At 35.9% G+C, this 11,045-nt stretch overlaps 1 protein-coding gene across 3 annotated transcripts; it reads left to right on the top strand.

The window, feature by feature from the left end:
* The first annotated feature begins 441 nt into the window (after positions 1 to 441).
* LOC120091882 (alpha-dioxygenase 1-like) lies at positions 442 to 5,000 on the top strand. 3 transcript variants are annotated; one of them, XM_039050039.1, is made up of 11 exons: positions 478 to 540; positions 664 to 795; positions 844 to 927; positions 1,024 to 1,173; positions 2,188 to 2,321; positions 2,609 to 2,822; positions 3,414 to 3,559; positions 3,639 to 3,866; positions 3,954 to 4,156; positions 4,291 to 4,534; positions 4,774 to 5,000. In XM_039050039.1, exons 1-11 carry the CDS (start codon positions 511 to 513, stop codon positions 4,997 to 4,999), a joined length of 1,791 nt encoding a protein of 596 aa, XP_038905967.1. In that variant the 5' UTR covers positions 478 to 510; the 3' UTR covers position 5,000. The 3 variants fall into 3 exon arrangements, with proteins under 3 accessions (XP_038905965.1, XP_038905967.1, XP_038905966.1); XM_039050037.1 differs by having other exon boundaries at positions 442 to 540; positions 664 to 927; XM_039050038.1 differs by lacking the exons at positions 478 to 540; positions 664 to 795; positions 844 to 927 and adding an exon at positions 934 to 954.
* Positions 5,001 to 11,045: the final 6,045 nt, after the last annotated feature.

The raw sequence follows: 11,045 nt of genomic DNA, 5'->3' as shown, positions 1-11,045 counted from the left end.
AACGAGCCTTCACAGGCAGAAATTCATAATTCACTCAGAATTTAGATTAAGTTGCATATGATCATTATGTGAAATATTAATTTTTTAAGTAATAGATTTAGAAAAAGAGACTAAATATTTGGTGGTTAAGTCTTATACAAACCTTTTATATAAGATACTCTCACTCGTATATCTCCGCATGAACATGTTAAGAAGAATTTGAAAGAAAACAATAATGATATAAATTCCTAATTGTTTTTCTTCTTCCAAGTTGATTTAAAAACCAATTCAAGGTAGCATGCCTACCGCGTTTTAATAATTAAAATCCCGAATGACATTATTTTGCATTAAAAAAATGATTTTAAATCTCTCTCCCTTATCTCATCATAGCTATATATATTGGCATAGAGAGATTGGGATTTCATGTTCTAACAATTCAAGAGAAATAGAGAGAAAAAAAAAATGTTGTCTCTGTTTAGAGGAGCGGCTAAAAAGTTCGTCCATAAGGATTTTCATGAACTTGTTCAAAGGATGACTGCTTTGGATATCTTTCGGTTCTTGGTAACGATTTTCGTCTATAATTTTCTGTCATGTATTTAAAGTTTTGTTTTGTTTAACAAATATAAAATATTTAAACCGTGCTAACTTGCAAAATCACATTTTTTTTAAAAAAAAAAATTGCAGATTATACATTCTATTGATAAATTGGGAGTTTGGCATAAACTTCCAGTGATTTTGGGGCTACTTTATCTAGCAGCTCGTCGACATCTTCATCAACGATACAACTTGTTCAATGTCGGAAAATCTCCAGTTGGAGTTCGGAGCAATCCAAAGGAATTCCCGTACCGAACTCCTGATGGAAAGTACACTGATCCCTTCGATGATGGCGCCGGTGCCCAAGGAACCTTCTTTGGCAGAAACGTCCATCCTGTTGACCAATCCAAAACGGTACCATATCTTATACATCATATGTTTGCTTACTTTATTTAAAAAAATAATTAAGTCTTGAGACTTTAAAGGATCAGTTTGATAACATTTTTGTAGTTGCTGACACCTGATCCTATGGTGGTTGCTACAAAGCTTTTGACAAGAAGAAAACTTAAAGACAATGAAAAGCAATTCAATGTGATTGCTGCTTCTTGGATTCAATTCATGGTTCATGACTGGATGGATCATATGGAGGATACAGAACAGGTCTACTAATCTTATATTCTTCTTATTTATTTATTTAATGATATAAATCTAAAGTTGACCAACACGAAATTAAACATTATTTTAACTTGTAAACCTATTTTATTTTGCCTTTTTTTATGTTTAAATGTTTTGGTTGCATCACATAAATTATTTATACAAAACTAGATAATTATCCCTTTAGATCTACAATATTAAATAGATATTTTTATTTTTATTTTTTTAAAAATTGTGTATGTATTTCCTCTCCATAGAACTTTGGGCTTTCAAATTTGGAGAGAGTAATTCAAGATATAAATTAATTTCATTTTTAAAAGTTATGCCATCTATGAAAACAATTAATATTTTGAAATATTAAAGAAGTAATTTCACCTTGAAAGTTTGTTACACAAGTGTATGTGTAACCAATGAAGTTAAGAAGTCAAACTTAGAATTGGCAATGAAGTTTTCCTTATATCTCTCAACTAGGTTACTGATCTATTAACATCCGTAAATCACATAAGCATATAGTACATAAATTCAAGTTCAAAAAATTCACCTTTTGTACAACACACACACCAATTGATCTTACCAAACCATGCATCAAAACAAGTTAATTTCAACATACAACTTAACTAGTTATAGACATTGTACTCTCAACTTAAAATTTAGTTTCGAATATCCTACTCTCGTACTGTTACTTGTTGAATCAAAATAACCAAGATCAATTCCTAAATCTAGATTTTTATAACAAATGAAATTTCTTTCTATATTTCAAATAGATATAATTCATTACGAAACCCAAATGTTTTAGTGTCATATATTTTCATAAAATATCGTGATTCGAATATCTTGTTAAACAAGAAAATATAGCGAGTTAAACGTGTAAGAACTTAGTTAATTTAGATACAACTCAATTGATTAAGTATGTATGTCTTCAATCATGAAGTCAAATATTTAAATCTTTCTGCACTTTAAAGTATAATAAAAAAAATATTTGAATAAAGTAAACATAATTATTTACTGTTAAAAGTACAGGTTGAATTGGTGGCTCCATCTAAAGTTGCAGACGGTTGTCCATTGAAATCCTTCAAATTCTTCAAAACAAAAGAGGCTTCCACCGACCTTTTTGAGAACAGAACTGGATCTATTAATACTCGAACACCTTGGTGGTAAGATTTTTTTTTTTTTACTCCACAAAATCTAAATACGAGTTAGTTCTTGAACTTTGAAACTTATATTTAGATAGTCTCTAAATTTTTTAAAATATATATTAGGCATTTAAATTGTTAATTTGTTTGTCTAATAGATCCAACTGTCTTAAGAGTTCAATATGTGTATTTTTTTAGTTTTATGTGATATTATTCATTTAACAATGGATCGAATTTGTAATTAAACCAAAAAAAAAAATCTATCTTTCAGCTCTTCGGATATTCATAAATCTATGGAATTTGTTTAGGGATGGAAGTGTTTTGTATGGAAGTAATGAAGAAATGTTGAAGAAGGTAAGAACTTATAAAGATGGGAAGCTAAAGATTGACGATGACGGCCTTCTTGCTCACGATAAAGATGGCATTGCCATCTCCGGCGATGTTAGAAATAGTTGGGCTGGTGTCTCTTCTTTGCAGGCTCTCTTTATTAAGGAACATAATGCCGTTTGTGACGTCTTAAAGGTTTGTATCTCTGACCTCTTATCAAGTGCATACTTCATACGGTTTCATATTTCTTTATTTTTTTTAAGAAAAATACAAAATATACACCGTTGTGTTTGTTTGATAATTACTTTTTTCTTATTCTTTATTCATTGCTTTTATTAAAATTAATATATTATTTTTTTATGGTTTTTTCCAAATTCAATTTCGGTAAAAATGAAAGTTTTGTATTGAAGATAAAATTGAAAATTGAGAAATGCAAATGGGAAAAGGTAGACTACACATTGGAAAAGCTTAATATTGGAAAAGGGAAAAAAAAAAAAAAAAAAAAAAAAACTGATATATCGGTGATATTTCCACCATAAATTGGTAGAATTTCCACCATTTTCTTGAGCTAGGAATGATATTTCCATCGATCAATATATCTTTAAATTTCAAGAAAAAAAACGATCGTACCTCCTTCCCGCATATCTCTATCAAATACTTGACTATATGAATATTTTGACGTTATATCGCGATATTTTCATTCTTGGATTCCTTTTTATGTATATAGTTTAGGAAAGAGAGAGACTTATCACTATTAAAATGAAATAATGTTAAAATTAAATGCAGAAGGAATATGAAGATATGGAGGATGAAGATTTATATCGACGTGCAAGACTTGTGACTTCTGCTGTGATTGCTAAAGTTCATACTATTGATTGGACTGTTGAGCTTCTCAAGACTGACACTTTGCTGGCTGGAATGAGAGGCAATTGGTATTTTACTCTTTTCTTTTTATTCTTTCAAAAGTTTCAAAAATCACACTATTTATGGTAGTTTCTTTAATTTTATAAGGTACGGATTATTGGGAAAGAAATTCAAAGACAAATTTGGACATGTTGGAGGATCCATTTTGGGAGGTTTAGTGGGTTTGAAAAAACCAAATAATCATGGTGTTACCTATTCCTTGACTGAAGAATTCACCAGCGTCTATCGTATGCATCAACTCCTACCCGATTCTTTCTACCTCAGAGATGTAGATGTTGATCCCGATGAGAACAAATCTCCACCATTGATTAAGAAGTAACTCGCCTTTCTCTCTCACTCTTTATAGTAATTATTGTGGTTTATTTCAACCAATTTAATGGATTTTCATTTTTGTTTAAATAGCGTGCCAATGAGTAACATGATAGGGCTTAAAGGAGAAGAGACCTCAAAGAAGATGGGCTTCACAGCCCTATTAGTTTCAATGGGCCACCAATCCAGTGGAGCCCTAGATCTGTGGAATTATCCAGTGTGGCTCAGGGATCTCATAGCCCATGACACGGACAACAAGGATAGGCCAGATCACGTTGACCTTGCAGCTCTTGAAGGTGTTGACCCAATCACAGCCCTTCAATTTCTCTTGTGATTTAATCTGAACCGTTGGTTTACATCAATTCATGATGGAGCTGATTTTGTGATGATAAATCCTTTTTTTTTTTTTTTTTTTTTTTCCATTTCCCAGTTTACAGGGATAGAGAGAGGAAAGTTGCTAGGTATAATGACTTCCGCAGGGGATTATTTCTCATTCCAATCTCCAAGTGGGAAGATCTGACGGACAATCCAACGGCGATTACAGCGCTTCGTGACGTGTACGGTGATGATGTGGAGCAGCTTGATATTCTGGTGGGGTTGATGGCAGAGAAGAAAATCAAGGGCTTTGCTATTAGTGAGACTGCTTTTATCATTTTCTTGCTCATGGCTTCAAGGTAAACTAAACCAAACTTTGATCTTTTTAATTATTTATTTATTTTTTTAGAATTAAGTTTCTTTATGTACAAATTATCTACTTTTTTAAGTGTGTTTTTAAAATCGAAACCAAAACTATAAGAAAATAAGTTTGATGTTTTAATAAAACCATTTTGATTTTACTTTTGTAGTAATTAAAATAACATAATAGATGTCAAACTTGACCTAACCCAAGGAAATAAAAACCCTAATAATGCAGGAGGCTAGAGGCAGATAGCTTCTTCACGTGCTATTTCAATGAAGAAGTATACACAAAGAAGGGATTGGAATGGGTAAACACAACAGAGAGTTTGAAAGATGTTATAGAAAGGCATCATCCAGAGATTTCCAAGAAATGGATCAACTCATCAAGTGCTTTCTCTGTTTGGGATGCTCCTCCTAACAAGCCCAACCCTATTCCACTTTACCTTCGTATTCCTCATTGACTCTTTTTTCTCTTTTCACCCTTATGCATGGTCGTTTTACTGTCATGTTGATTTTCTTTTCTTTTTCTTTCACGTCTTAGTGTGAAATTTAGATTTTGATGATTCTCATATTTTCCGAATAAAAAAGGCGTATGCTTGTTCTTGTTTCTCATCATACAACTTGTTTTTACGTATAGACGACTTAGTGCATGTTACCACAATACACAACTTAACTAACCATAATTTGTTTATACATAAGACTAGCTTCTTTAATTAGATAGTTGATCTAACATAGTTTACTCAAGGAAATTAAGGTTTTTAAATGATACATTTATTAAAGTTTTTATTGTATTAAGAGTAAATCTTTTGATATAAATGACTCACATTTTATTAATAAGACCAATCAGCCGTCTATATACACGTGTGAGGAGGCAATGGTTGAAAATTAAACATGTTTTAATTAGATAAGTTATAGATGAAATCATTTATGAGAGTTGGCAAAATTAAAGGATGAGAGTTAATTAAGTATCTTAAAGTAAGAGTTAATTTAGTAGAGTTTCACATGAATTAAGCATACGACTTTAATTGTTCCATGTATGTTTAATTAGGGGTGTGAGTTATGTATATAAATTTTCCCAGGACAACCTATAAATAGGATTGACATTTACATTGTTGATGCAACCAAGTGTGTAGAGAACACACAAAGAGAGTTCAATTAGAAGTGCGAACCAAGTTTGAAGAGTCTTTCAATTAAAAGCGTTTTTGTTTCCTCTCAAATAATTAAAGAATGAGAATTAATTAAGTATGTTAATGGAAGAACACACATGCTTCCAACAATGTGGTATCAGAGCTTGAGTTTGAAAAATAAGATTTTTTTTTTTTTTTTTTTTTGCAAATGAAAAATAACAATTTGGTTCCCTTCCAAGTGCCTCAATTTATGAAAGAAAATTATAGCAATTAGTTTATTCGTATGAAAACTCTACTTGGTTCACAAGATGTATGGGACATTGTCAATAATGGTTCTGAAGAATCAAAAAATTATGCGGGTTTAAATCAAGTTCAACGAGAAGCTTTGCAAAATACAAGAAAGAAAAGCCAAAAGGCTTTCACCATCATTCATCAAGCCACCAATAATCCAAATTTTGAGAAGAATTTTGGAGCAACCACTGCACATCAAGCATGGAAAATTTTGGAGAATACATACAAATTAGTAGATCGAGTCAAGAATGTTCGCCTCCAAAAATTGGGAGATGATTATGAATCATTAAATATGAAGGAGTCTGAATCGGTTCATATTATACTTCAAGATTGATAGCAGTAGTAAATGAAATGAAAAGATATGTTGAGACATTAAATGATGAGCAGGTAATAGAAAAGATACTTCGCTCATTAGATGAAAAATTCAATTTTATCATTGTAGCTATTGAAGAATCAAAAGACTTGAGTACAATGTCTGTTGATCAACTCATGGGTTCCTTACAAGCCCATAAAGAGAAGCTTCTCAAGAAGAACAAACAGATAACTAAACAACTTTTTCAGTCAAAGTTACAGTTGAGATATAAAGAAGATAGCCAAGAAAAAGGCAATCAAGGTCGTGGATGTGGTAACAATCGTGGATGTGGTGATTTCAGAGGTCGAGGTCGAGTAAATTACGGTCAAAGAAAATTTGATTAGACTAATTCAATCTCTAATTCATCAAGAGGTCTTTGAAGACAAATGTGTGTGTGTCAACATGTCTTACGGTCTCCTTCATTGGTTTGCATCGTAAGACCTTCTTGCATGACCTCATGGCGCCTTGGGAGCGTCCCCCTTCGAATGGCTTGTGCATTAGATCAATATTAGGGTGAACTTCAGAAATGGTTTCTGGATAGGATCACTTTAGTTTTTGCCTCAAAGGGTAGTTCTTCTATATGAAGCAGTTGCTCATCCGGAAACACAGCACTCACTTCAGATTCGTTGTGGTCAACCTCGGGATTTTCCAGTTTGGACAAGTGATCCGCAACTTGATTCTCTGTCCCCTTCCAATCAATTATCTCGATATCAAATTCTTGAAGGAGGAGAACCCATCTGATCAACCTCGGCTTTGCGTCCTTCTTTGTCATCAAATATTTGATTGTCGAGTGATCAGTGTGAATGAGTACCTTAGTTCCCAATAGATATGCCCGGAATTTTTCCAACACAAAAATCACAGCCAGGAGTTCTTTTTCAGTGGTGGTGTAATTGCTTTGAGAAGGGTTCAGGGTTTTACTCGCATATGCGATGGGGTACAAAATAGTTTTCTTCTTTTGCACTAATGCGGCTCCCATCGCATACCCGCTTGCGTCGCACATGATTTCGAATGGCAGTGTCCAATCTGATGCAATTAAGACGGGCGCGGTAATCAGCACGTCTTTTAAAATTTGGAATGCGTTGAAGCAATTGTTGTCAAATTCAAATTTTTTGTCCACCACTAACAACGCACTCAGTGGTCGTGCTATCTTAGAAAAATCTTTAACGAATCGTCTATAGAATCCAGCATGCCCCAAGAAGCTTCGCAAAACCTTCATGTTGGTTGGGGGTGGAAGCTTTTTAATTGCGTCAATCTTTGCTTTGTCCACCTCCAACCCTTCCCGAAAGACTTTGTGTCCCAACACTATACTCTCTTTCACCATGAAGTGACATTTTTCCCAATTGAGCAACAAATTTGTCTCTTCACATCTCTTCAGAATTTTCTCCAAATTAGCTAGGCAGACTTCATACGTGTTCCCATAAACGGAGAATTCATCCATAAATATTTCTATTAAGTCCTTGAGAAAATCTGAAAAGATCGCCATCATGCACCTTTGGAATGTGCTTGGCGCATTCTAGAGGCCAAACAGCATGCGGCGAAAAGCACATGTCCCATATGGGCAAATGAATGTGGTCTTGTCTTGGTCTTCAGAAGCTATCATGATTTGATTGTACCCGGCATATCCATTCAAGAAGTAATAAAAATCATTCCCTGCTAGTCTGTCTAGCATTTGATCAATGAATGGCAAAGGGAAGTGATCTTTCTTTGTGGCCGCATTCAATTTGCGGTAGTCCATGCAGATGCGCCATCCAGTGATGGTTCTTTGTGGTATTAATTCATTGTTCTCATTTGGTACTACCATCATTCCTCCCTTCTTCGGCACACATTGCACGGGGCTGACCCACGTCCTATCTGCAATGGGATAGATAATGCCCACATACAACCACTTGATAATCTCCTTTTTGACGACCTATTTCATCGCAAGGTTAAGTCTGCGTTGATTTTCAATAGTTGCTTTGTGGACGTCCTCGAGACGAATGTGATGCATGCAGTACGCGTGGCTAATTCCTCTGATGTCAGCGAGCATCCAACCAATTGTTCGCACATGTTTCTTGAGAATGTTCATCAACGCATTCTCTTGATCCTCGTTGAGCGCAGAGGAAATTATCACTGGCAGCTTCTCATTCTGCCCCAAAAATGCGTACTTTAAATATGTTGGTAGGGTTTTCAGTTCAAGTGTTGGTGGTTCCATGAGAAAAAGTTGTGTTATTTTTCTTTCTTCCTTCGTCTCTTCTTCTTGCGTTGCGATCGATCCTTCTTCTTTGTTTGTTTTTGTTACGATCGCATTGCAGGTAGCTACAGATGCGTTGGCATCCTCTTCTTCACACTCTTTATCAGACTTTTCTTCTTCAATCAAATTCAGGTCATCGTCAGAATCTTGTAGGTCTTCCTCATCTGGGAATTTCATGGCACGAATCATATTAAACTTGATCTTCTGCTCGTTTATGCTCAAAGTGATTTCTCCCTTGTGCACATCAATTTGAGCTCGACCCGTTGATAGAAAAGGTCGCCCCAAAATGATGGGTACATCCTTGTTAGCCTCATAATCTAGGATGATGAAATCAGCTGGCAATATAAATTTATCAATCGTGATCAGCACATCCTTCACCTTACCTTCTGGATGAACCAGAGATCTATCAGCCAATTGGAGAGTCACGAATGTGGGCACAAGTTGCCCCACATTTAATTGTCGAAAGATTGATAACGGCATCAAATTTATGTTGGCTCCTAAGTCACACAGGGCTTGCTCAATATAGAGTCCTCCTATGGAGCAAGGAATAGTGAAGCTCCCAGCGCTCATCTTCGGTGGGATAATAGATTTGGAACTTGTGTTAGTGCCACCGTGGCAAATTTTCCATTGCCTCTCTTCTTAGTTACCATGTCCTTCAGAAACTTGGCATAGGCAGGCATTTCCTCAATCGCTTCACTGAAAGAAGTATTAACATGTAATTGTTTTAACATAGACAAGAAGCATTGGTACTGTACCTCTTCGTTTTTCTTCTTCCTTAGCCTCTGAGGGAAAGGTGGTAACTGAACTTTCACTGTTCCCGTTTCATTTGACTTTGAGGTTGACGCAACCTCAAGTTCTACTGCTTCATTTTCTTTTTCTTCTTCTTGTGTTGCCGCAATCTCAGGCTCAGTTGCGATGGAAATTGATTTGTTCTGCTCCTTCTTTTCTCCTTCCACAATCTTTCCACTGCGCAATGTCACAACCTGACATTGCTCCTTTCTTGATCCCCTTGGGTTGCGTGAAAGCTCGGTTGAACTTGGCAGCACTCCTTGCGGTCTACTTTTAAGCTCATTCGTAATCTGGCCCATTTGCAATTCAAGGTTGTGGATGGACGTAGCCTGACTTTGAAGAACTGTCTCGTTTTTCTCTATATAATGCTTCAATAGGCTTTCTAGAGAAGAAGATTGCGGTGGTTGTATTGAGCTACTTGTTTGGTTGCTCTGTTGACCGTTGTTGCGTTGAAAGAATCCTGGTGGCCCTTCTTTTTGTGCCATAGATTGAAAATTTTGTTGTTGATTCTTCCAAGCAAAATTGGGGTCGTTTTTCCACCCGGGGTTGTAAGTGTTTGAAAAGGGGTTATTCTTCAAAAAATATACAGACTGTGGATTTTGCGGGCAATCCTCCATCGCATGCCCATCACCGCAAGTCTCACACCTTGCAGTGTTTTGACTTATTGCGTTGATTTGCCCACTTTGCGATGTTGGGCTGCTGATCGCCATTCCTTGAATCAAATTCATCATTGCGGTCATTTCATTTTGTAATGAAACAATGGCACTATTATTTGCGACAGAATCTTTGAATCTTAATCTCTCATCACTCTCCCTCCAATCTTCATGGTTCTTGGAGATGCAGTCCAGGATATTCTTCGCCTCATTTAAGTTTTGTCAAACAGATCACCAGCTGCTACCGTATTGGCAACAATCTGCGAAGCAAGATTCAAACCGTGATAGAAAATTTTCATTTGCAGGCAATCTGGTAGCCTATTATGCAGACAGTCTCGGACCAACCTTTTAAACCTCACCCAAGCATCGCTGAGCAATTCGTCCATCTCTTGTTCAAAATTAGTAATAAGCTTTCTTCGTCTTGCGTTCTCGGTAGGTGGAAAATACTTCTTCATAAACTTCTCCACCACCTGCTCCCAATAAGTAATTTCTCCTGGTTCGAGCGAATAAGCCCATTTTCTAGCCTGATCATAGAGAGAAAATGGGAATAACGTCAGTCGAACTTCTTCAGTAGAGATGTTCGGCAACACAAAAGTATTGCAGATTTCAGTTAAACTTCAAAGATGGGCATGCGGATCCTCGATACGCCTTCCTCCAAATTGACCTATAGCCTGGATCATCTGCAGCATCACCACTTTCATTTCAAATCTACTTCCGTCTAAGGCAGGCCTCATGATTCTCGGAGAGAAATCATAGAGGTTTGGTGATGCATAGTCTCTAATGGGCCTATTGCGATCGTTTGCCAACAGAATCGGATTTTCCATGACATTGTTGTTGTTTGGTGCTCCATTTCCAGGCTGCTCCCCCATCTCTTCTTTGTCAGATTGTGGTTGCTGTTGGTGGTCTCTTAATCTCCTTCGAAATTTTCTCTCAATCTCTAGGTCGTAGTTCGCCAGAGATTGAGAGTTCTACAAAGAATTCACAAAAATTACCGTTAACAACTATTATGCCGAAGTCCCCAGCAACGACGCCAAAAAACTTGATGCGTTATTTTATTGAATGAAA

The sequence above is a fragment of the Benincasa hispida genome, chromosome 11, assembly GCF_009727055.1.
Source record: "Benincasa hispida cultivar B227 chromosome 11, ASM972705v1, whole genome shotgun sequence".
In the NCBI taxonomy this organism is placed as follows: Eukaryota; Viridiplantae; Streptophyta; class Magnoliopsida; order Cucurbitales; family Cucurbitaceae; genus Benincasa; species Benincasa hispida.
The sequence above is the reverse complement of the archived record's forward strand: the minus strand, read 5'-3'. Positions and strand labels throughout refer to the sequence as shown.

Bases quoted from the DNA above. Each gene is read 5' to 3' on its own strand.
- LOC120091882 (XM_039050037.1), top strand. From the start codon at position 442: ATGTTGTCTCTGTTTAGAGGAGCGGCTAAAAAGTTCGTCCATAAGGAT. The intron at 3,560-3,638 runs GTATTTTACTCT...TAATTTTATAAG, and splicing joins GCTGGAATGAGAGGCAATTG to GTACGGATTATTGGGAAAGA. The intron at 4,535-4,773 runs GTAAACTAAACC...CTAATAATGCAG, and splicing joins TTCTTGCTCATGGCTTCAAG to GAGGCTAGAGGCAGATAGCT.